Source organism: Colletes latitarsis, chromosome 2 (genome assembly GCF_051014445.1).
Source record: "Colletes latitarsis isolate SP2378_abdomen chromosome 2, iyColLati1, whole genome shotgun sequence".
Taxonomy (NCBI): Eukaryota; Metazoa; Arthropoda; class Insecta; order Hymenoptera; family Colletidae; genus Colletes; species Colletes latitarsis.
In genome coordinates this window covers 17,514,412-17,542,170 of record NC_135135.1, presented here as the reverse complement: position 1 = coordinate 17,542,170, position 27,759 = coordinate 17,514,412, and the positions used below count along the sequence as shown (strand labels likewise).

Below are 27,759 nucleotides of genomic sequence, written 5' to 3'. Positions count from 1 at the left end.
CTGCATAAAGAAGAGAGAAAAGAAAAATATGTGTGCGCACGCTTAAGAACGAAGAAGATAAAGCGAGACGAGAGAGTGCAAAGGGGGGAGAAAAGAGGCGTGCAGTAAGCAGTAAGACAGGACGTAGAACGGCCGTTGCCGTTGTGTTTGGGCTCGGCTCGGTTGTGCCGCTTCCGTTATGACGATACGATCCAGCGCTTGGCGCTGTGACCGGGCAATAAGTTGTTTGTGATTATGCGTAACTGACGTGACTATATTTTATGAAAAGTCCAGAAAAAACGTGATGGAGGTCTACATGGTTTTCCAATTTAATTGGTGAATTGATTCATCGTTGATCGTTAAGAGTTCCCGTACGCCATGTGCTATTGCCACGCGCGTTTCTTCTCTCTCTGGACTATTCTCGGTTAAATTTCCATAAAAATATCGCTGGATCGTTTAAACAAGAATTATCACTTGTGATCATAGTGTTTCATGATAGTGTAATTGTGGGAAGATACATTTCTCTTTCACCACCTCTGGCATTTTTGGTCCTGCTTGTACCGAGAGTCAGAACGTGAACAACAACGGGAGACGTAGAAAAAAGGATAGACGGCGAATTCTGCGAGCTTTAATACAAGAGATAACGCGAGGAGCGCAAGTGGTGTATCAAGATGGCGCATAATTTGGCACCGAGCGTCAACTGTTCGCTCGACGACATTGATCTAAACGCTTTGAAGGTACGTAAATATGTATTACTTTCATTCATCTTATCGTATAGGGATTTTATATTTGATACTCGATGCCTCTGAATACGGCAGTTCTTCGTGCACTTTAAATAAGTCTAATGTTCGGTAATTAACCTCGTAAGACAGACGATGACTATTTCTTCTCGGTAGAACAACGGGAGGGAGAAGTTCTCCTTGAATTTTTCTGTCATTAATATTGTGTTTGATAAAATGGAAAAACCTGTACACGTTGCGGATGTGCTTTATATTTTACTGACAATCATTTCGGAAGTGATTTATATATACATCGTTAAACTCGTTGACGTATAATATTCTAAATAGGTATTATAGTGTACAGTTTTTGTTTAAAATGTCCATTCTTAAATAGGTATAATTATATTAAGAACGAGCATAATTGAAATCATGGGAATTACAAATTTATCAGTAACTTTCATAAATTTGTTTTAAAAGTTGTCATGTCATATATAGAACATATTGTACATAATTATTAAAGTTTCATTGTTCATTTTTAAGACTATGTGTATATTGTATTTACCAAAATTTTTTTATAGATTTAAGAAAAATGATTGTATTTGATACATTATTTTCTATCACAAATGTAAGCATTAAAACTTCTGTCACTTTTAATTACAACATTTTATTCATTAATGTCTATTTCAGTATAATATTAATGATTTCCATATTTATATAATTTATTAAGAGTGTTACAAAATGTATGAATTTATGACAAAGTAACAAAGACATGATTTAAATGCACTTTCTTTTATATATATATTTTTCTATGAATATTAATGTTTCAGAAGTTTGCATTTGTGTAGATATGTGTGTGTGCCTAACTGTGCATTATAATATACTATGTATAATAATATATATGCTAGGTATATGTACATTATAATATATCATGTATATACATTATATTTCAGAAATAAATTTGTATTTTCATGTTATAGGAACCTGCAGGTATCTTTGAGCTGATTGAAGTAGTTGGTAATGGAACATACGGTCAAGTTTATAAAGTAAGTGCATAAATTTTATTAACACTAAGATTATGAGTATTGTTCCTTCCTTTTATTAGTAATGTTTAATGGGAAATTAACAATTTAATGATGGGGAAAGTGAAATTATTTTGACAATGAAATGTGTTTTGATAAATTTTGAATAAATGATTGAATTCATTGAATTAGTTTGTGATTTTGAAAGTTTTAATTTTTGGTATTTATTGAACTTATGGGAGTCACCAGAAAAGCTATCTATAGAAGTATTACATGTTTAACATTTTTGTATCTAATGAGCTATAATTACACATGCTTTCTTACCCCTTTCTGTTATTTATGGTACAATCTAATAATTCTTTGATGCTTACATATTTTTACAATTTTTGTCTTTGATTATTACATGTGCATATACAGAGTTTTCTAGTAATACACATGTGCACATTGTCTAGTATGAAATGTGTAAACAATATTTGTACATATATGTATGTATATGTACTTTCATTCATGTACACAGACACATTCTCATATTAGTTGAGTACAAGGATTAAGAAGTATCTAGTCTCATCTGTAGTTGAGATTAAAGGAGACTGTGATTCACCTTGAAAAAATTCTTAACAAAGTTGTCCTTAAATGGACAACCATTGAAAAACAGTTGTGTATATAAAAGATTGAGAATATCAACCAGAAAAAAAATGAAATAGCTTTTACAGATATATGGTCTAATCCTGAAATTAGTAATACTGTTAATAAACTGATTGAATCGATGGTATAATGAATTACTGATGATATTAAAGCATATGTGATAAATATATGCATAACATGGGAAGCAATGAAAGTAAACACAGATCAAGGCAGTCTATTTATAGCAACAACGAAAATCCTAATACAAGGAGTGTAGCTCTCTATCATAGAAAATGGATCATTAATGCTACAAAATTTTTGAGTTCAAAGTCGTTTCAAGGTCATAATGTGGTATACTGTTGTAGTAGTGTCATTTGAAAAGGTCAAACTGACCTTGACCTTTCAATGTGAAAATCATTTTTTGAGATTTAATGATCCGCGATCATATAGCCCATCAAAAACTAAACTTCAGTTTTGCTTTTAACTTAACAAAAATCAGTGTCACGTTTAAATAAATATGTAACTTTCCCACCAAATAATCTTGCAAATCAATCAAACATTAATACTTCCTTCCACGACCTTGGTCACGCCCATAGCGAACTTATATCTTTTGGGCAACCGTGATACCAAGCACAGATACAGCAAAACCTTTCCAGATATAAAAAAAAAACTTTGAAAGAAATACCAAGATCTAAAACCATAGATTACAAAGTTTTATTTTTCTTATTCATGCGTATATCAACCCCAATCAATTCGCCTAAGGTGGAACATAACGTGGTCTGCACAAAATATTTTATCCGGTCCTCCGAGCCGGATATCAGCAAAGAGTTCCACACATTCCGCCAGAAGAAGAAACGCAACTTTGAACACATACCTCCTCTGAATCAATTTGGAGAACAGTAACTCCTCATCCACGTGGAATTCAACGATGTCATCGCGTAATATTGGACATAGACTCTCTTCGGGACGACCGAAGGGATAACGAATTATTTGTCTAAGTGATATTTCATTCTGACGGTTTACAAGTGCTTATATGATCCGTGACAATTCCTGGCAATATTGCATTGTCGATTTCCGGCGTGAACACCTGAGTTGTGACGCAGAATTACCGCGATACCATTGGAACTGAACCACGAGGCAGTAGTTTGGGGAATTGCTACATCCAGATTCCTTCGACTGGCATCTAAGTGGGAATCCAGATTTTTTTATTAATCATCGCAGCATATCCGATGAAAGTCGCTAGTATATCGACGCTTGATAATCTTAATCTTAGTACGCTCTCTATCTTAATCCTCGTGCATAAATCCTTTTCGTTAACATCGTTGAGAAACCATCGTCGAAGAAATTAAAAATCTCAAACGCCGATGCACATACGCGAAAGCGTAATTAACGCATATCCGAAGCTCTTTGAGCGACTCATTAGATTCGTCTGCGATAAATATTAAAAAGGAAAAATTGAGGAATTGTAACATTCGTTTAATAAAGTGGATCAGATATTCTGATGGATTTTACGATGCCAGTGAGAAAACATGGCGCATGCGTATATATTCGATCACGTAGCCCCGATGGCCTAATCATAGTTCGATTAGTTGCATGAAAATCACGCGTAGCGCCGATCAAATCTGTATAAATCCAGCGAAATTATGGTTTATGGAAGGCTCTTGTAAAATCATTCAAACATCGTTTGATTCGGTCTGTTGTTAATCATTCACGTACGAGCAGTTAAGTACGTATATAATTAAGATCAAGGCGATATTAAACTCCCGGCCAGTAACTCCTATTTCATCCGATCCTAATGACACAAACGCCTCGACTCCTGCACATCTCATAATAGGTGATTCATTAATGAGCATGCCTGATAAAGATTTGCTGCAAATAGCCGTTAATAGATTGTCAATGTGGCAACGCATACAAAGGGTGAAACAGCATTTCTGGGCAAGATGACACAAAGAATACATCAACCAATTGAACGCATACCGCAAATGGAGAACATCCAGCGGGAAATAACTTGCTATCGGAGATCCCGTAATCTTGAAGGAAGATAACGTGCCACGTATATTCCCTTTTTTTTATTGAGTTGCGAAGGTCACTTTAAATTTTTTACTCATAACGTGTAAAATTTGACTCTACTGTTGGAAAGAGTATGTAAAAGTAAGTAATAAAGTATCGAGCAATGTGAGTCTAAAATTCAAGACTTACCGAGATATCGATTAACTTATGCCGGTGCAATCGGTATTTAAGTCCCCGATTATACGAAAAATCGAAATAAATAAACTTCATTTCCGTGTGATTAAATCATTGAATATCACGTTGTAGCGCACTGCCGTTATTTATGATAACGACATAATTTTCTATTTTGTAGGGTCGACATACCAAGACCGGTCAGTTGGCAGCCATTAAAGTTATGGATGTTACAGAAGTGAGTTAATTATAATTTGGAATTGCGGGTACCGATTATTACTTGTTTATACTGTAATTTTGTGTATTTCAGGATGAAGAGGAAGAAATCAAATTAGAAATAAATGTATTAAAACGGGTGTGTATTAGTACTTAAATCGTTTTCGAGTATAAAGACGTCGCGTTGAAAATAAAATGATATGGTTCGTCGTTCCTGTTGCAGTATTCGAACCACAGAAATATAGCAACGTATTATGGTGCCTTCGTGAAGAAGTCATCACCTGGGAAAAAAGATGATCAGTTATGGTTGGTTATGGAGTATTGCGGAGCTGGCTCCGTTACGGATCTTGTCAAGTCAACAAAGGGCCAGAGTTTAAAAGAGGAATGGATTGCTTATATATCACGAGAAATATTGAGGGGACTTAGTTATCTTCATAGCAATAAAGTTATTCACAGGGATATCAAAGGGCAGAATGTCCTGTTAACCGATAATGCTGAAGTTAAACTAGGTGCAATATTTTTGCTCATGTTTTAATGCCTCTGATGTGGATACTTCTATTAGTAAATCACGAATTATTAAATCGGTCTTTTGTATTACAGTTGATTTTGGCGTTAGTGCACAGTTAGACAGGACAATAGGTAGAAGAAATACATTTATTGGAACACCGTATTGGATGGCTCCAGAAGTCATAGCCTGTGATGAAAATCCAGATGCCACATATGACAATAGAAGTGATCTTTGGTCACTCGGAATCACTGCTTTAGAAATGGCTGAATCACAACCTCCGCTTTGTGACCTTCATCCAATGCGGGTAACTATTTAAAATTTTTGCAAATTCTTTTTTCACGGTATGTTATTGCTATTGTATATGAAGATAAAAATGCTTGATTTTCGTTTTTATTCGCATAAAAGGCTTTATTTCTGATCCCACGTAACCCGCCACCAAGACTGAAGTCGAAAAAATGGGCAAAGAAATTCCATGGTTTTATCGAAACAGTGCTAGTAAAAGATTATCATCAACGACCGTATACGGAACAGCTTCTTAAACATCCTTTTATCCGGGACCAACCAACCGAACGACAAGTCAGGATACAACTCAAAGATCATATTGATCGCTGTAAAAAACGTAAACAAGAAAAAGGTACGAAAAATTACGAGAGATCTAATGAATAATTTTAACGTGTTGTCATTACATTCTTTTCTCTTTGTCATAGAAAGAGATGATTATTGATATAGCGGAAGCGAGAGATCTAATGAATAATTTTTAAACGAGTTATCAGTACATTCTTTTCTCTTTGTCATAGAAAGAGACGATTATCGATATAGCGGAAGCGAGAATGAAGAAGATGAGCCAGCATTGGCTGGCGAACCGTCGTCTATCGTTCAAGCTCCTGGTGGCGATACATTGCGTAGAAATTTCCAGCAAATTCAGGAGGGTAGGACTCTAACACAAGAAGTAGTTCCTCAACCACCTGCTGCTAAAGAAAAACCGAGTGGCAGATCTCAAAGAGATATACCAGAACCAGGGCCACCTGCACGACCTGCCATTCCTCACAGACTAATCGGTGCGTTTAATAGTGTATCTAGTATTCATTTGCTCTTTCGTTCTAAATGAAACTGTTCTTAAAATTATTGCAACGAAACAGTTTACTATTTATCGTGAATTTCTTACAATTGCTTTTTCGTGTTTTATAGTAGTTCCAGATCCACAACCACCGTCTCGGCCATTACCACCGACACCTAGAGACGATCCACGACAACCGCATAAAGTTTCTACGCCGCCTTCCAATCATCAACCACCCGTTGCTATTAGCGGTAGTGGAAGCTCTGGTGGACAGTCTGCCTCTCAAAGAAACAGTCACGTGTTTAAACCAATGGTAGGCCTCTTTCACTCATGTTTACTTGAAGAAACTCTATATCTGTTTCTGTCTTTCATATTGTAACTTCTTTTCGGCATTTTACCTTATACCAATAAAAAACTAATATATGTAGTCAGAAAACTACATTGGATTATGACAATTGTAGAAAGGCAAATGCTAGTTTTGTTTTACTTTGCCATCTTGCTATCTCTCACTGATCCAACTCACTTCTGTGTAATACATTTTGTTATGTATAAACTCTTGTGTCTCCTTTTTTGCTGTATTCTTATACTTGAAATTGCACGCGAAATTTCGTTCTATTTTTGCCATTACGACGTGCACGTTTATAGACGCGCAAGTACAGACGCACAATTGTTTCTTAGTGCGCTCAAAAACAATCGCTCAAACACACGTACACACACCTACACCCACGAAAAAAAACAATGCACGCGCGCGCGCCTAGCACTCGAATTTGAAATTATTCGGTTTTTATTTTTTTTTCCATGTTCACACGTACCGTAGCTGCCGCCAAGGAGGCCGGAGGTAAGAACACAACACTTAATTTTTTCTCTACATGTTACATTCTTAACTTTAAATTTAAACATACGATCAATCACACTCACTTCTCTTTTTACACGTAACATTGCAAATTATGTGTACAGGTAATTTACGAAACAATCACTCTACATAAGCCATAGTGCAATCTTTTCATTTTACCACATGCAATTCGCTTGTTTTAATTTCACGCAGAATACTAATCGATTTTTAAATTTTCTGTCTAACAAGTTCATCCATCACCATTTTCTCAGTGTTATCGCTTGAGCACAATATTACATTTTGGTATGCTTCACTAAAATCACCTGAATGTATGTTCTCACTTTGGTACAATTATACAGTGTTTAGATGTGTAAACACAACATGTTTCTCCATGTTTTGAGAAATGTACTCTTTATAGTTTTATCAAATTTTAATGTATATCAAACTTGATCTAATGGAGACTATGATATACTTTCATCACTTCGATATTGTATAAACGTACGTTTAAGCGTTTTATACAAATTAATATTAATTAATGTCTACCACATCGAATATGTTATTCATGATCATTTCTACAATACTGATCAACATTTGAGTGTCAATAACGTCGCTTAAGTGACAGATTCTGTTTTTTCTGCCACTATTTTTCTCGTTTTGCCTTGCCTGGCTGTTGTTCGGTGGTGGCTTTTAGAACATTTTTGGAGGTGTCTCGAAACAGTGACTAACGGGGTTGTGCGTGTGTGCGTGTGGGTGGTAGGACTTGGACATGCTGGCCGCTCAACTCAACGAGCTTGGTGTGTCACAGGGCCCAGAGGCCCCGCCAAGGCCAAACAGACAGCATAAGGGCCCTGCAGCATCATCAACATCGAATTCTGTTCAGCCGGCAAGCAGTAACGATCAAAACAACAAACAGATGCCGCAGTCTTCTAGTATTCTTGATCAAGTAAGTGTTACAATTACATGTTGGACTTTTTTTCCTTTGGTAAATATTTATTTTAGAGAACATCTCGTCGATTTCGATAATTTCGAAATATCGTAGAGGTTTCTCCTAAAGTAAATTACCCTTTCTTTTACTCAATTGTTTAATCCGCTGTTTACTATGTATTTATCTTTTCATCGCGTAAAACATGTGCAGTATTTTGAAGTTAAATCAGAGTGTATGTAATTGTTAATGCGTTTCATTTTACAGTGTGTTATTGAAATCAAAATAAATACATTTGCTCCTCTTACAGGCTTTGTCTGTTGAAAGTGATAGCGATGACGATCTCGAAGATGCAGGAGGAAACAATGTGAGGAACGATGGTACTCTACTTGCAAGCGACCCACCGAAACCTTTGTGAGTAGATATTTGAGTTATCAAACATTTACTGTAATTAATTGAATTATAAACTTCTTTAATGTTGGTCTCTGGGAAAATAATATTAAATGTTCGTTACGAATTTCCACTGAATACGTATGGTAATTATTTGTTAATTAAATACACTACAGAATATTACAAATAAGTGTTACTGTACTTTGAAGAGAACCATCTAGAATTGCAAATATTTCTGCTGTGCCCTTTGCGAGATCATGCACATTTAATTAATCTTTTAATTAACTCTAATGTACTAAAAAAGAATTATGTCTTTTGTTTGGTTACTGTTCTAATTTTGGGAAAAGTTTTATTAACACCCAGAGACCTAGAAATTACTAATTTAATATTCAATTAAAAATAAACATTTAATACGATACTCGAAGGAAGAGTATTCCATAGTTATCATTATAAACATATTTTCTACATGTGGTTCTTAAATTAATCATACTAATGTCATTTCGTTTCATCTTTCATTACGCTTCAACATATCGCTTCGCATTGACGTCTTCGTCGCATCGCCACACAACGTACGCAACGCATTCCGTATTCTTCGTACGCCATCACGTGTCTCCACATTTCTATATCCGTTGCTGCAGACCCGAATTTTCTCCTTTCAGACCATCTACAGATCCATCGTCGATGTCTTCGCATAATGTTCAGAACTCACACCACCAAGGTAAGTTTAAAGGTAGGACATGAAACAGGAATTCTTTCTCTTCTGGATACAAATACATAATGCTCAATATGAAAATGAAGTGACCATTTACGTACTTTATCTTTTTCTTCTTTAGTTTTTCGCAACTTTATATTGCTCTTTAATTTTCGGTAATTAAACGATTTTAATTAATTTAAAGTTCGGTTACTTTTGGAACAAATCGTGTATTTAAATTGACGTGCATCAATCACAATCACACGTTTCAGATTATTCTTTCTGCTATAACTTATCAATGAGTTTATTCGAGATGTTAAATTGCAAATGTTCTCTTTAGGCGGTGCACCAAATCGACCACTTCCGCCAACGCCTGATGAGGAAGAATCAGATCGTACACTAGTCATGAAACGGGTAAGTACTCTATTCGTGTATATAATGCAAGCAGAGGTCCACTGTTTTAGTCTCATTCTGATACTATCGTTTTTGAATGTTATGTGAGATTTATTTACATTTCTTAATAACGACATGAATCGATATCTCCATGTACTGACTGAATGTAACCTCCTCTCTTATGTTATTTAATTATGTTTCGATAGAGCAGTCGTTGTATTTTTCTTTACTTTTTCCGTTTCATAAGTCTTCTTAATATTAAGATTCGATTTAATTACGGACGAAAGAAGGGAAGGAAATACAAGCGATTGCATTATATATTTGTTCATTTTATGTATCTATATTGTATGCTTATTGGTAACCAGAGATAAGTCAGTAATATTTGTTCACCTATGTGTATTCATTACAAATTCTTGTTGTAATTGAATCTTGTGCAATTACGAGGCACCATGGTGCGTTGTCTGTACATTTGCTGTTACACGATACATTTCCACACAGTTGTATACAACTGACGAGTATGTGTCACCATAGGTACTGTTGCTACGGTGGTGAAATCTTTATGAAATGTTAAAACAATAAACGAAGAACAAAAGTTTGTTGTGAAGAACGGGAAACATATATTCGTGAACGTACAAAAGTATTGTTTCGCTATAATTGACTGTTCGATTCTAATCTGTAAACGAATAGGTTTTTGCTTAAGAAAGAAACAATACCAGAGATAATAACTGTATAATATCAAAGTTATTACGCAATTTTATTGTTCATTTGGTTATAGCATCGCCACCGTCGCAAATGCAATTACATTAACTTAATTATTGCATTGCACTGTCATCACAGCTACCTCACGTTATGTATCGCCGCACGCATTTCTTTTTCTCGCTTTTGTGTTATTTTTTTTTTTTTTTTTGTTACCATATTATTATTCTCGTGCGCGCTCTTTAGAAACTTAGTCAGATGTCAGACGATCGCGCAGCGGCTAGCAGCAACCGGCGCTCCGAGGCAGACGAGCAGCTTCTCCTGAAGGAGTGGGATTTCACCCGCTTCTTCCAGGGTTTTAACGAAAGGTTGGATAAGATGAAACAAGAACATCCGCAAGAGACGGCTGATATGAATAAGTCTGGTAGCGAGGATCTTTCTTCGTCGTCTACCGAGAGAACTTTGAAGAGACAGCAACAGTTGTCGCGTAGGAAGTACGAAAACCATCAGCAAGAACCGCAGCATCATCAGAAACAACAACAGCAGTTAAAGCCGGCGCACAGACGACAAGAAAGCGATTCGAAGCTTGGCAATACGTCCAGCGCTTTTGCACGTGCTTTTCGCCGTGAGAATTCAGATTTTTTTCCTTCCGCGAGACACTCTGCATATTTACAGAAGTCGGATTCTTCAAGGTCGAGTATATTTGCAAGTGGTAATCGGCGCGGAAGTGAGATAAGCGTTGCCGGTATCGCTGGTAAAAAGGGCAATGCTGTCAGTACCGGTGAACCGGTTCTTACAGACTTCTCTTTCGACTGTGATGGTCTTCAGAGGCCTAGAAGAGAAAAGACAGAGAGCGAGATCGTTAGGAGACACGGGACCAGAAGGTTCGACTTTGGACGCGATAAAGATGACACAACGAGGAGACGCAGTTGTAGACCATCAGATGCGGTTTCTGCCGCAGTTGACGAAGCAGGAACTATAAAATCTACGGCCAGTACAACGGCTAGCGAGTACAGCCCCATTGTCACTCAGGTCAGTCCCCCCCCTTCCCCTTATCAGTCCTGCCTGTGTGCTTGCCTGAGAAATACCTACCACGTTACCTTTTGTCTATACCTTCGGTCTGTACCTTCATGGACTTCAAATTCCACGACATCCGTGTATCCCCAGATGTCTGTCGATATATTGATATACTTTTTCAATGTATCTATTTTAGTAAACCGCGCGTCGTTTCTTCACAAATAAGCTCAGATTTGTGACTCGATGAATTTGAGCACAAAATATTTGTGCGATAAAATATATAGTTCACGTGTTGCAGATGAATTTACCGTATGGTTCGATGTAGATTTCTGTGAAACCCAGGCTGAATAATTCTTTATATCATTTCATATTTTTACATCGTTTTAAATATCATAATATATACAGTACAGTAGAAAAATAAAATGCAAGTTGAAGGACGTACTAAAAAGAAAATCTCATTTGAAGTCTTTGAATAGGCAATTGAACATAAATTTAGTATTCATATTTATGTGAATTTTTAACATATTTACAAATATAAATCATCCAAAAAAGAATATTGACAGACATTTTTCCCACTGATCTCTTACATCCATATTCCGATATCTAACAGCATACAAAAATCAATATAGAAAGCTAGTCAGCTACGCTCGAATTTTAGGCGCATTTCCCAATTTCCTATACCTTGTCTTCATTATTTTCTTTAACATTTACAGATATGAGTAGGAACGATACATGACTATTAGTGCTATCAGTATTATTCTATTATCAGTATTACTATTATCTTCTCTTCTATTTTACTAGATCGTTCCTTGAAACAGAGATGCATAAAGATTCATAGAGAAATGTTGGTATATCATTAATTTATACTTTGGTATAGTATCAACAACGACTCGTTATTACTAATAGTATGATTTATTATTATTCAGAGTAAGGATGGGAAAATTTGTACACGATTAACAAAACTATTCTTGCACATTTTTTCACTACATTGTGAACAGAAACTTAGAAAACGAGAACGATACGCTATCGCGTAGTAAATCATTTCAAATAACATTTACTTTATTCTTTATTTATTACTTTTTGCTAATATTTAACCCTTTACTGCCTTTAATATTTTCGCATTTTATTCATCACTGGATCCAATTTAACTTTTTACTGACGACGATAATGTGCCTGCATTAGCAGGTCCATTTTTGTGTAGTCAGTTGTAATATGAACACACATGATAAATCACACAACAATTTCTCACAGAGAATTACGTAGTCGCGTGTATGGGGAAATGCATTTATGATTTCAAGTCCCTGCATAGATTATTGATGTAAATGAATATACATAACACGAGACAGAAAATATTGAGAAAATATAATTTCTATCTTTCGAAAGAATGAAAAGATGAGGAATAGAGTATATTTTTGTCCCGTTTTATAAATATAGCTCGATCAATAAGATGTTTGATTTAAAAATATTGTGTAGGCATCGTGATATAAATATCGTGTTAAAAAGTGACCTGCAAAGGTTTAACATTTCTTTTTTAAACTTGTATACCGACGTATTATTTTATCATTACTATTATCATTGCCATTATTACTTCTACTTCAATAGCTGCTGCCACTATTATTGTTACTAGTACTATTACCACTATCACTAATACTAAATTACTATTACTAACGAATTATCTTTGAGTTTCGATACTAATTGGGAAAGGAGAGGCTCATTTAAGTTACAACCCAGAAAAAAGATAGCACACTGTATTCTAATCTTCTAATAACGACTTCTGATTAAAGCTAACATTGTCCGAATGTTTTATACGTACATGTATCCCCCATAGATACGAAAGTTGCGTATTTTTAAATGATGAACAATTCATTTATAAAATATTCGATAGTGGTCTGAATTGATAATCTTTGTTTCTTGATGTAGAAAAAAAGTGTGTGTTTCCTTTGAAGAGGAACACATCTTTCCCTACAGCAAAAAATGGAGACCACTTTCTTTATTTAAGTAACAGATTAAAACTTAATACCGTAATACGAAATATCAATATTTTGATATTTTGAAAAATAGTAATAATTATATATTGATCGTTGAATTCGTCTCGACGTTACTTACAATGCTACTTTCTTTTTTATACAACTTCGTTATAGTTTTAAACAAATTGATATGTATCAAAAAAAGAAATTACATTTCTTATATTCAAGTGTAAGAACGAAGGGATTAATCTACCGACGTTAAGTTCAAAGAACATGTTGTTTCAGCTGGTTTGAAGCAGGTTTTGGTAGAATGTACGGGTATAGTAAATTAAGGGGTCATATACACTTATAAGAACCAAGTATAGGTCAATGTTTATAATTTTTTCGTGGTTAAACAACTAGATTTTGGTTGTTTACAAGTACATATTGTAAGAGTAAATTAATCATTCGTTTATTAGATGTTTATAAATTTTGATATTGTCATCGATATTGTCATGTTTATTATAGTCAAATAGAGCACAGTATCTTTGCTAACTTTTTATTAATTTCGGTTTTTTTTTCAATCTTCTAGGTGTATATGCCCTCTTCAAGGTCGTCAACTTACGCGAATCAGGTGTCCTCACTTCCAGGAATCCTAATTTCCGTTAACCGAAGGCATAGATCGAACGTGCGATTGCTACTACATAATCATCACCACACCACTAACCTTTTGTTACATCGCTATCGTTTTCTAATACTATCGCTACAATTCCGTTTCTTCTGGCACTAATCCTCTCCATCCTTTCGAGTGATGCATATTACTTTCTATGCAGAAAATGTCAGACATTACTTCTACGACAACATTTATCGTCATTTCGAATTCCGAGCCTAAGAGGAGGATTAACCGCATGGAATTTCTTTGAGGATATTCGTCTTGTTTCTACGTAACACCATCGTATGAGGGGAAACTGCTAGTGTTGCTGCGATCATCGCAACAAAACATCGCGGGATTCGAGAAATGAGCGGTTAAAGATTTGTGAAAGTGTGTCTCATAAGATGTCGTACCTGTTACGTTCACGTCACGGATCTCTACGCAGGTTCAGTGATATAATTCCAGTAAAACTTCTTTACCGTTTAACGTAAACAGAGCAACCAAAGTGGCATGCATTCGTTCTGTTAACCGGAGACCGGTAGTAGAAAAATCAGATTTCAGATTTGATCGTAAAATGTCTCTGCGTAAGAAACTTTGTGATGTTAAAGTGACCGGCGCGAAAACGATCATGAGAATTCATTTTTAGACTAACACTTTTGCTGAATTTTACGTGTGCTTGTATTTCTACATTATTCGATAGCTTCCTTGCCGTGCGCGTGTATCTGTGCGTGCGTGCGGATGCGTGTGTGGGTGGATGGTACATGCAGGGTTGTTTTAAAATGATGGAACGATTCGAGATATAGAAATTTCTCATGCAAAAATATTGAAATGTCCTCTATCGAGATTATAGGAAAAGAAGGATTGAAAAATAGATAAAGGACTTTTCAATTTTTCTTCTGATAGGAATTTGTATGTTTTGGATTGCTCCATCATTTCAAAACATTGTGTGTATACTAACGATTTGTCACTCCTTGTTATAGAAGAGTCCAAAGTCAATTTGTCTGGAATGAATTAATTCACGTAGAGATGAATGTAGTACAACTGCTTTGAAATTTTTTTTTTTTTATTTTTTTTTTATTAAATAACATTTACACCAATGCAAATATTGAGTTTCTGTTAAAAGTTGTTGTATGCACAAGTCTTGGATTCGAATTCTGAGAAGATCGACACGCTTTTTCTTTGGTGTTTAACAATATTGTTGTGACGTACTAATGGTTGCTTTGTAATACCTCTACACGACTGTTCACCATAACTTCTATGTTTACACAAACGATAGGTGTGTGATTAGTCTGATAGTCTTATCTAATGCATGTTTGTTCAAAAGTTTTCTGGTCTCGTGTTTGAGAAGAAACAACGACTTCGCATTGACGCGGATCATCTCATAATCCTCTCGTGATCTTTCATGAAGCTACTTTCTCAGGCGCACTTTTTATATCGACTGAAATTCTTACATCTTATGAGAGAGAAAAGGAAATAAAAATGGAAACGATTGATTATCGATACGGAGTGTGTGCGTGTGTCCTGTGTTAACAGATTTTAATATCATCTGCTTGAAAATTGCACGGCCATGAATGAAGAACGTTCAAAGTGAGTAACATGTCTACGAAAATAAATACTCACAGAGAAATAGAGTATAGAAAGGAAAAGAAGTGCGACAGTAGAACCCAGGATAACGTCGAAAAGAGCTATATTGAGATAAAAGGGATTATATATAAATATATAACATATTATATGTATATTTATATTTATGTATACACGTGTATGTGTATGTATATGTATATGTATATACATATATAATATGTACACACAGCAATCAACGATTACTGTTGGATCCTCTCCTTTCGCGAGAGCGTACGGAGTTGTATACTATGACCGAAATTCATTGTTTTGCATGACGCTTATAGCGTGCACAATGTGTGTGACGTATTACTTGTATTGCCATATCGCAGCATGTGCCAGGCATGCTTTAATACGTGTGTACCTTTGGTCATGGTACGAATTGCCAATTTGTGTCTTTTTTTTTTTATTATTCTTAAAATTACTGTATGATAAAAAAAAGCTGAACATTTTCATACTTGTGTTAGAAACTGATGCTTGAAAGTAGAATTGTTTGTGTTAAGATATATAATAGACATGTACCTTCAGTTGCGCTTGTTCCGTATTATTTATTTATTGAAACATTGTGCGTAGTTAATTTTTTTTTTAAGTATGCGGTGACGAATGTTTTGATCACAACGGCATTTTCAGCACTTTCGATCGAAGATTACATGTATTTTTAATATCGTTTGTCGGAACGGACTATCGTGAATAATTTCGAATAACTCTCCTTTAAGTCTAAGCAGACATAATTCTTATTGATAACGTTAATAATATTACTTAAAAAAAATAGTTATCTGTTCCTTGCTATCTTGATTGCAACAAACCGAGTCAAAGTCAGTACTTTCGTTTCGTTCAAGTTCATTTTTACAACAAAATGATACATGGACAGTAGTTGAATACTTATCGTTCGAGGAAATTCTTAAACAGAATGTAATGCGAAAGGTTGAACTATGAATGTAGCCGTCGCAAACTGGTGCGTTTATATAAATCGATGTATAATAATGCGATACTTGCGTAAGATATTTTATATTTTACAATGTTGCACGTTTCCCTAATGTTATAAACGTAAAATAGAACTTGAATCTCAAGTTACATAATAATCTGCATCCGTTGTTACTTTCGAATGTTTGTATCATTATATGTTTTGCGTAGTAGACTGACGAAACGAAAGTTGAAGCGATTTTTTTTTTTCTTTTTGTTAATTAATCCACATTCTGCATGCACTCATTTCATTTATGTTTTGCACTGTATTGTGTATTTAAGTATAAGTTGTTTCTTTACCGTATGCGTATGCGAAAAACAAACGTCCAAAATTTTTCTTAGGCTTATTACCGATATAGGTATAGGCGTGTTAAACTTGATCGCGTTATTTAAATTTTGTTCGGTAATTATTCTTTTAATTGCTTTTTTGCACCATTCTTCGGTTTCTTTTTTGCGTTTGTTCATACCTTGCTTGCGTTTTTTTTTTTGTTCTCCAAAGCTATTCTAATGTCCAGTTCCTCGTACTCCTTCGTTTCATCGTATTCCCTCCATTTCCGTCCTGTGTTCCTTTATACGAGTTTTCGATTTGTCCTCTTACGAATTATTTACTTAATTTTAATCTGTTCTATGGTATCAAGGCCTGAATTTATGTAAGTAATAAGAAGTTGGCTATTTAAAACATGTATATAATTCTTACGCGATGTTAAAATTTTCTTTTGATATATCAAGAAACAACAGGAAACATACGGCTAATTATTTACCAACTACAGTTTCGATCATCACGTTGAACGAAACGTAAACTCTGTCAATACTTACATTGTTAATTTCTCTTCTCGTATTATATCGTAATATTTTTGTTTCATATTTATTAATCTATGTGTTTAATTCAAGGTTTATGTATAACTGAGGACTATGCAACCCGATGACTGAAACGTAACTAACAAATAATTAACTCTATGTTTCCAATTGTTGTTAGATATAATCGAAAGAACAAATGATATCTGAATCTATACTATTATCAATGAGGTGAATCGAGAATAGAACAATCAAAGGAGAAATCGTGCTTGTGCAAAATATGTATTTGGGAAGTGTATGTGCTACTTCATCGTTTCGTTTCTTGGCCACAGGTTACAGTATGAAAAAGTTCAGGTCTTCATCCTTTAGCAGTTCTTGTTACCTTTTACGTTTGGCACCTGTTTGTCGCACTGGCAATCCTTTTAATTGTCGAACGATTGTTTTGCAGAACCGAGAAGGTGGCGATCGGCCAAGAGGCGGCGGCGGAGGTGATTTCCAGAGGTCAGACTCATCGCCAGGGTCACGACCAAGCTCTGTTCTGCCGGATCTTCTCACTTCGTCCCCAAGTCAACGACAGGACAAGTCAACCAGCGAGGAGGTTAGATATGCATCAACATTGTTCACTTTGTTTTCGACCGTAGACGCCAATGCGCGTATTCGCATACATCTAATCATGTTTAACATGTTTGGTGCCACGTGAATCATTGATAGTCGGTATCGTTGAACATATATTGGCGTGTCTGGGAATTTATGAACATGATTACCAATGGGGACTATAAACGTAAATATGGAATACACTGTTGAGCAATTAAATGTTTTCATATTGACACTGTTTAAATTTAACACGCTGACTAGCAAACTATATTTGTAAAATTGCCTACGACCAGAAAACAGCGATGGACTTGTTACATACTTATCGAGATATCAGTTATAACGACAGCGTAAGTGCATAATGTAATTAGTAACAGACTGTCATGATTCTCACGACATCGAACGTGTTAATAACAGTATTGCAATATTTCCATGACAGAACTTCAATAGTGCGTGCGAGCGCACGTTTCTTCTTCCAACAGTACACCCTTTCCCTGCCCAATTTTTCTTTCTTCGTGGCACTCAATATATTTAAATATGTGTTTTTATCGAGATACGGATTTCCTAAACGTCATGATCTATTCTCAATTATTGGCTGCGTTTATCGGTTTAATACTCGTTATTAAACTTTTTATTGTTTGTACAGTGCAAATGACCTGTTCCATTGGTCGAGTATGAATTGAATAAGCGCAAAAAATAACGAATAGAAAAAGCATTTAGGAAACGAAATACAAGCATGGTAAAAAGCAACGGTTCGAAGAACGGAGCCAATAAATACGTGCGTAGATATGTACGTGTATGTTACTGTGTTAACCCACGAACTTGAACGGACACGGATTACATATTTGCAATCGTTCTCGATAACACTGACGATAAGAAATATAATATAATAGCAACGTGAAACAAACATTAACGATTTACGTTGTCAAGTTTGAGGGTTTACACATAGGACGCCTTTTGCTTTGTGTCAGTACCTTGTGAATGCTTTGCTTATAGTTTTCTACGTCTGATAACTTGTTGAAGCGAACATGGTACTCAGTTCACGGTACTTGTAATTGTCGTTTTAGTGCAGCAAATCTGAACTATATATTACGTAGACGCGTAGTGTTCTAGTAGTTTTAAGGAAAATAATTTATGAATAAATAGGAAACTTCTTAAAAAATAATTATTATACATGGTACGTGTCAATACGTAGACAGTATTGCAAAGATAAGGAACATAATCTGTAGTGTATAGAATGTACATTTTTGTACATTTCCATAGTATGGTACTTCACAGTAGGAAGAAAGGTTCGAAGACAACAAAACGATAAAACTAAAATCATTAGAGTGGCAATGTCTTTTTTGTACATATTATTTTTTAGGTAAGGTACTGATCATTTGCAACAAAAATTAAGATTATTAAAAGAACGCACGGAACCACTTCATTTTTTTGATATCCAATATAATAGATGTCGAAGCATCACTTCAGAGAATAAATAAATTCTCTACTGACTTTTAGTTTTTCTTTTGATAGATTCTAGATAGATTTTGTATTGTGGTGGTCTAGTAATATCTCAAAAGTGTACCTCTTTCACTCGTTGGTTTATTCCCTTCACGTGATCCTCATTTCATCATTAGAAAAAACATGGTTTTTCTTTATTTCGAGATTAGATAGTTGGATTATCTCTGTTGACAGACATGGAAAGTAATTATACTTTCGTTTTGATTGTCTTCTTTGGTTAGTGTGTCAATTAAGATAGAGAATAGTCTCATCTTTCAATTTCATTGATGTTTTTTACCACAACATAATTATGTGAATAATTATGAAAATTCATAATTTCTGCAAGCTTGATATTTATTAATGATGTTTCCAATTACAATTTTGGTCCTTACAACTAAATAAAAATCTATAAACAAGGAACGTTAAAAATGAGAATAGTAATATTTTTGTTCTTTATAGATGTCCAAAATAATTTGAAAAGTTGACATACTTGAAGAACTTGAATCAAAACAATTCAAATTTGTCAAGCTACTTAAAAGGACATCTATGTAGTTTTATACTAATTTAAGGTTTCCAAAGTATCAGATTATATTAATGTAAATATCTTTTCTGGTAGCTCGAGGAAATTAGGAATCCATTATTTCGGTTAAACGTGTTCAATTATTTGGACAATTGAATTATGCGAAACTTTTAATTAATTCGAGCTACTAAAATCGTTCGATCGGACCGATTCAAATTTATTCGCCCGCTATAGAAAGAATCTTTCCGTGTGTTCGGATAATTTTAATCCATGCACTGAAAACGGTTGTTTAATAATAAATTGTTACGTATCGTGTCTCTTTATATTACGCGAGAATCCGCGCAAGCGGTCACATTCGGTTGTCAGCGTGACTAATTCAGGATTCTGTTGTGTGTTGTGGGACACGTGGGAGCTCTAATCCGAAGGGCAGGACCCTTTCTACTGACCATTCCAATCCCAATACTAATTGCAATGTAAGTATTCATTTATCCATTTATAATTCAGTGTCGCTTCTGTTTCCTTCTTACCAGAATGTTCCTATCGTGTACAGACGAAAGAAAACACAATAATATCCTTTCTTTTTCTCTTAACGTTTGATTTCTTCTCGTTTTATTCTCGTGTGCAGCACGATGAATGTCATATATTTCTGTATGCAAATCTTTCTACCCTCCTTTTGGTTTCTAGGTACTTTCTTTGGTATAAACGAAAAGTTCTCAGCACGATCGCAATTATACTGCTTTTATTAGCTCACACATGCGACAGATACAAGAGAGAAAGAGAGAGTGAGAGAGAAATTCGCACACATGCATCTCCTTCTTTTTAACTTCATGATTTCTTATACTCGGCAAATACGTAGGAACAAGAAAATATAAATTTCATGACGAATTCATGATCGTTTAATTCGTTACTTAGATTTAATAACAAAAAAAAAAATCGGAAGCATATTAGCGTTGATACATGCATATTACGTTTGTTCTTTGTAAAATGTATCTAGACTCTTTGTTAAATTACTGTGCCTCGGCTTGCGAATTTACGTTTGTCACTTGAAAGTTTTTATGTTTATGCAATATTTGTTTGCGGTGTATGTAATGTGCATATCACTTTACCGTTTGACGCAAAAATTCTTTTACACTTTCTAATTTTTGTACGAATCTTGTACTTCTTCCATTGCATGTTCCTCTGTACATTTCGTTGTTTCTTCTAATTTCTTCTTAAACCGTTCTACTACTACCTATCAATTATAATACTTTGGTTGTTTCGTATTGTTAGTTACAGTAACATACACATCTCCTCGACGGTACAATTTATGTCGCTCCGTTTTTATCGGAGCCGAATCTTAAAATAAATTTTGTTGCAGTATCGGCAAGCGGTTAAATCACCACCTCCGTTTGCGCTTCAACAGAAGCAGAGATCTTTTCTCACATTTGGATTCGGAGCTGGTCCAGCCAGGAGGGAATCTCACGTGAACGTTAACGTAACACCGACCAGCCATGACCTGGCATCTGACACGCCCGAAATACGCAAATATAAAAAACGTTTCAACAGCGAAATACTTTGCGCTGCACTGTGGGGTAGGTACATTACAAACCTGTACAATTCCTAAGCAACACGCACGTGTTACCTTATTTTTGTTACGTATACTTTGCAAAACTAAAAATGTTGTTCATTTAAATTGTTACAGGAGTAAACCTATTAATTGGCACCGAGAATGGCCTTATGCTGCTAGATAGAAGTGGTCAGGGTAAAGTTTATCAGTTGATAAGTAGAAGACGATTTCAACAAATGGAGGTCCTCGAAGGTCAAAACATTTTGGTCACAATTAGCGGAAAGAAGAACCGGGTACGAGTGTATTATCTTTCGTGGCTGAAAAGTAAGATTTTACGAACTGACGGACACAGCGACGTAAGTATTGCACTTTTCGAACGATACGATACTTGTTAAAATAGGTTTAACGCGTTGAACCCGTACGTTACATAGCAAGTGGAACGACGTAACGGTTGGATTAACGTTGGCGATCTCCAAGGGGCGGTACATTTCAAAATAGTCAAATACGAGAGAATAAAGTTTCTCGTTATCGCGCTGAAGGACTCCATAGAAATTTATGCATGGGCACCGAAACCTTATCATAAATTCATGGCTTTCAAATCGTTCGGTGAACTCGCACACAGACCACTTCTCGTGGATCTCACCATAGAAGAAGGTACACGATTGAAAGTCATCTATGGCAGCGCTGATGGCTTTCACGCTGTTGATTTGGATTCTGCAACGGTTTACGATATTTATCTACCAAAACATGTAAGGGCGTATCAACGATAAGATCGTAACCCTTTGCACTCCAAGAATTTTGTGACGCAGAGATGTTTTTGTGATGGTGCTTTCAAAAATGAAATATTCTTTTATCTGCCTTAAATAAAACTTGAATGTTAAATTGATCTGTATAATAGATCGAGTTGTGCAATAAGTGACAAGTCAACAGAAATGGGTATTTTTGACACCTGTATTTTTTCTTCGACTTTTGACGACCCTGATCGAACTCGCGATGTTACACACATTGTTACGGTAGCAGTATTCGTGAGTCATAACACGTACAGTGCATGTCGCCATAGCGGTGCCAGTGGAGTGCAAAGGGTTGAAATAGTTATCGACGCCATGTGCTTACAGTAAAAATGACTATTTCAATTATAGACTCAGGGTCCTATTTGTCCACATTGCATTGTCGCATTACCCAACAGTAATGGTATGCAGCTACTGTTGTGCTATGATAACGAAGGTGTATATGTGAACACTTATGGTAGAGTTTCCAAGACGATGGTCCTTCAATGGGGTGAAATGCCCACGAGTGTTGCCTATATTGGTACAGGACAAATAATGGGCTGGGGCAATAAAGCGATTGAGATTAGGAGCGTAGAAAGTGGTCACCTCGATGGTGTATTCATGCACAAGAAAGCTCAACGGCTCAAGTTCCTTTGCGAGCGTAATGATAAGGTTTGTACAGATTGACACATTTTAATTTGGTTCATGTATTTAAAATGCATTTTTGCATTGTCTTATTATTATTTCTAGGTATTTTTCTCGTCAGCAAAAGGCGGAAGTTCGTGCCAGATTTACTTCATGACATTAAATAAACCTGGCATGGCTAACTGGTGATCCCGAATGTGGCCAAATCTGGCCCCAACATTATCTTCGCGTATAATGATACAAAATCTATTGCGTGTATCAGGATATATATCTTTGATAACTCGTTCTTCACTGCCAAGATTAAACAACGCCATGGAAAACAGAAAATGTTTGCAGCGGAGTCAATATCATTCTCAATTTTATTATAGTCGCCGTCGTCATCATCGCCATTGTCGTCAACATTGTCGCCATCATCATCATCGGCATCGTCACCATCATCGTCATCGTCACCGTCACCGGCTCCGCCAATGACATTGTTATCGTCATCGACATCATCATCAGTACCATCACCATCACCACCACGACCATCATCGTTTTCTTCGGCAAGATCATCATGGTCTGTATCAACATTTTTGCTCGAATAATTATACATTAATTCAGGAAAACGTAACCTATGGCGAGGAATCCCGACAGAATTTTCAACAATTTTTGCAGAGTACACAAGGGACACTGATATTTGTAAATCTTCTTGTAAAGAAATTTCTGTGCTTTTTTAACCGTTTATTATTCGTAATACAGTTTAGCGTGTGAAAACGCACGTAGATTTTTTTAAAAGATGGTTCCTTCCTCACACCGATGTCCCTTTTCATAAAAGAGAATGTAAGTAGGATCGAAGTATATGCACAAAATTCAGTTATACTTTTTTGATAAGATTTATTATCATTTTATCATTGCTCGAGTATTTTCAACACTATATATTTGATCTTAAGTCTTGGAAGGCTTGTCAATTTCGCGAGAGAGAGCATTACAACAGTATGACATTTTAAAAGTAATAATAAATTGGTCGTATTAAATCCAATTTTTAATGCGAAACAATAATTTCTTGGCCAAGTACGTGTAGATGACTAATTGCCAGCGAATCGTGACAATATCGTTGTACCGTATTGTTATTGTAGATGCAAAGACTTGCGCAATATTGATGATTTGATTTGTATAAACAAGAAGACCTTCCGAAATAAGTTTTTAATAAGTGACTAAACTTTTTTATCATAACAGTAACTACATTAAATGTCTTGGTTGCTCCAAGAACAGATGCGCGAGCAAAATATGATATGAATGAATGTTTGCGTTTTGCACTGAAAAAGATATTATAGAGAAAGCGCGCGCACGTGAGTGAAAGCGAGATTAATGGAGAATGTACAGTGTATGTTTTTTAAAATTATTTTCCATTGAATCTTGTATTTTTTTATAAAGGCATTGGACGTAATTTCAATTTATTTGAAAGTGATTGCTTCCATGGAATACAGTTAATTGTAATTACGTATGTTATCGCATGATGATTTCGTTAGAAGAGTCTTCTGAATGAAGAATGTTCGTTTATTTCTTTTCTTTCTTTGATGACAAGGTATTGAAAGAAAATAGCGGTGAACTAAAATTGAAGATGAGGGAAATAATTGCTGATGTTATTAATTGTATAGTTCATAGTAGTCAAAGGACTTATACGTTGATTCCTGCAATTCGAGATGACGATGATGATATGGCGATATAATGCATGGCGTCGGATAAATTGCATTATTACAATTAATAGATTTATATTAAGATTTTTTGACACGTATAATGATAAGATGCAAAAAAAAAAAAAAACATTTTCATTTTTAAGGTATTTACAAGTATATATCGTACGTTTATTTTACACTTTCTTCTTTGCGAAAGATGTTCGTACTGGTATAGTCATGGCGTCGTTTATTCTTGACGATTAATGTAGGCGAACGCAAAAACGCCTTCAGCTTTTATAAAGAATTTATAACTTGATAAGGCAATGCGCACAGGAAAAGGATGGTCTTCCTCTTCCTACTTCTTATTCATTTAATGATGTATGCGAATCAAAAAAATTTCTAATTTCGCATATCAATGCATTAAAACTTAACTCGTAATAGAATAGTCTTGCCGATTGTGTTAGACTATCTTATGACTGACTAGATTTGACTCGCGAGATTTATAACTAAAACAGAGCATAGGAACAAATTCTAGTGTATTTGAAGAAGTTGTTAACGTTCTGACTTTATTTACTATTTAGCAACACATACTACTATGAATGGTCGTAAGATTTTCACAGAACTTTCTGCTAAATATAATTTTAGTTTGAACTGTTCAACATATAGTCTGAAGAGATTTCTCAAGATATTTTACATTGTATTAATAATCCAATTTAAATTGCATTTTTTTAAGGCCATATGCTCCCTATAATTGTGTTTTTACGATTCATGTAAATTTTAAATATATATGAATTGCGTATTGTACCATGTATATTAGACAAAAATAGTTCATATTTGCAATTTAAAATGTTGTACAATCATGAACAATTAGTTGTAGAAAATTGTTGAATAATTTTTGAATACGAATTGCAAGTCACATTTTTTTTTTATACCAAAAAAACTTATCGAATACATGTTTGTCCGTATATCGTTGGAAATAAGGAGTAAGAAATTTGTAGCAATAATACATTAACGAAAGTGATTTTCGAATTTTTTAAATAAATACGTGATGTGCACTCATTTATTTATTTGTATATAAATATATGACGTGATATGTGATAAACGGATAATACGACATGCTCATTTGTTTTCAAGCATGCGTTTCAAAGCTTTTTACGAATATATTAAAATAGAATGGTTAATTTACAGATGCTATAATAATTTGCAATATTTTGAACGGTAAGACGTAGAAAAATAGATTCGGTTCAAGTAGGTGCAAAGAGGAGGACGTCCCACAAGTGCAATGAAAGACTGTTTTTTGAATGAGAAAAAGATTTCTATTCTGCTGAAATAGAAAAAAAAGAACGTAGATCAAGAAGCGAGCTTCGAGTGCGCGCGCGTGTGTGAATAAAAGAGAGGGAGAATATTCGGCGAATGAACTACAAGTATGGACGATTATTTACGAATGACACGAACTCTAATATTATAACAGTAATACTAATTACTATCTTAAACAGATTCACGAATTAATTTTTGTGCAAGAATTTTTCTTATTCCTTCGTCTCTTTCGGTTCCTTTGCGTACTTCTATGTTCCATCCATTATCTTTACTTGATCGTCTTGCACATTATTTCCCAAAGATGGTAGTGATGATTTCTTAATATTATAATAATTATTATTGCTGTAGTTTATGATTGCGATTATTATATCTATCCGTATGTCATTATGACCATCATCATGCGGTGTATTATGATTATAATGATTAAGATTACTACTATCATTATTATTAGTAAAGTCAAATATACAGACAATTTGTAATTGATGCGGCAGTCATTTCTTCGTCGTCCTATCGCAACTTATATATAGATACGTGGATACATATACTGTTTGTCATCGAAATAAAAAAATAATTGTTAAGAGTTCTGTGTTTTCAGGTGTTTGAAAAAATGTGTTTCTTAAAAAGGACATTGCTACAGAATTTTGGATTTCAACACCGCCTTAGCAAAGTACAACTATCAACATCTGAAAGTTTTCAAATACCTCAACTTCTACGTTTCTCTTCTATATCAACAGTTTAGCCAAGAAAGCTTGCAATTTCTCTGTACGATATTTATTCTAGTTGAATGTGTATACAACGAATATTTAAAATTTCTATGTGCAAGTTTACGGACTCTCAGATATTTATCTACGGTCCGTATACATATTTCCTGAACGATAAAATCTCTGAATGCTTTGTGTGCATTACGCAAATGCAGCTGGGTTTAATCGTTTACCAATTTCCGACCTCTCTGTCTACTTTGCCGTTTACGAAACTCTCGGGTCTCTGCCGGAAATAACCATCCGTGGTGGAACAATATTATTTTCTCAGAGAAAAGTAAATTCATCTTTTCATGTTTGTGCCTCGCTCAATTTTATGAGACATAATAGGAAATAATCATATTTGTAGGATTTTCGTATCTCTCGAAGATATTAGAAGTCTACTATAAAAACGTCTGTCATGTTTGGAGGTTTCGAAAGCGTCAAAGGTAGGGACAAGCAGAGCAAGCCATTACTCATTTTACCCCTGCGACCGTACCGACTACCAACGTCTCAGCTCACAATAGTAAACAAGACTATTCTGGGATAAAATGTGAGTATATATTTAAAATGTGCATTGATACAATTTGTTTTCAAAACTACTTGTTAAATTTCAGATTTATGTTGTACTAGTTCGTATTACCCAAAAGGATCTGGTTACGTCGTATGTTGGTTCCGTATCCTCTACCCTGGATAATGGGAACCAAACCTACTTTTTTATGAATAAAAAAAGAAAGTATTTCCTTTGTTTGTTGTTCAGTTTTCACGATTGCTGTCTTATAGCTAATTAGTTACATTATATGAAACCCCAAAGTTTTAATAAGAGTTGATCATTTTATGATTTTTTTTCTACTTTTTCCTTAGGTGGTTGCAAGTGTTTCCATGTTCTACTTTCCAAAGGGGTGTCTACAAGTACCCCAGGTGGGTATTTATTCGTAAAACAATTTCAAAACCAACCAGACTGAAATTCATCAAATACATTATTGCGATACGATTGTAAGGCGTAAATCATGTTTCTTTGTAATCAAAAACAATGAAAATTGAAAGAATTCCGTGTGATGCAGCGAGGTTGAAAGTAAGCTGCGGTTTCGAATCGAAAAGCCGTCGTTCTATCCACCTAAAACGATGCTTTAAGACGGCTTAACGAGTCGACGTACAAAGTCGCCGGATCGAATTACCGAAGCTTACGTCGAAACCACGTTCGATCGGCCGTTTATTCAGGACAATGAGCCACGAATACCAGTTATATAGGTACTTGAGGGATATTAAACGATCATAGGAT

At 35.0% G+C, this 27,759-nt stretch overlaps 1 protein-coding gene across 13 annotated transcripts; it reads left to right on the top strand.

Moving 5' to 3' along the window:
• Window positions 1-33: 33 nt before the first annotated feature.
• Msn (serine/threonine-protein kinase msn) lies at window positions 34-26,318 on the top strand. 13 transcript variants are annotated; one of them, XM_076784151.1, is made up of 21 exons: window positions 34-716; window positions 1,676-1,741; window positions 4,704-4,760; window positions 4,833-4,877; window positions 4,962-5,247; window positions 5,339-5,550; window positions 5,652-5,880; window positions 6,044-6,304; window positions 6,438-6,616; window positions 7,121-7,141; window positions 7,893-8,078; window positions 8,368-8,471; window positions 9,086-9,177; window positions 9,479-9,552; window positions 10,474-11,259; window positions 17,666-17,815; window positions 21,168-21,381; window positions 21,492-21,712; window positions 21,788-22,105; window positions 22,496-22,795; window positions 22,874-26,318. In XM_076784151.1, exons 1-21 carry the CDS (start codon window positions 651-653, stop codon window positions 22,955-22,957), a joined length of 3,951 nt encoding a protein of 1,316 aa, XP_076640266.1. In that variant the 5' UTR covers window positions 34-650; the 3' UTR covers window positions 22,958-26,318. The 13 variants fall into 13 exon arrangements, with proteins under 13 accessions (XP_076640266.1, XP_076640271.1, XP_076640269.1 ...); XM_076784156.1 differs by having other exon boundaries at window positions 6,435-6,616; window positions 21,213-21,381; XM_076784157.1 differs by having other exon boundaries at window positions 36-716; window positions 6,435-6,616; window positions 7,941-8,078.
• Window positions 26,319-27,759: the final 1,441 nt, after the last annotated feature.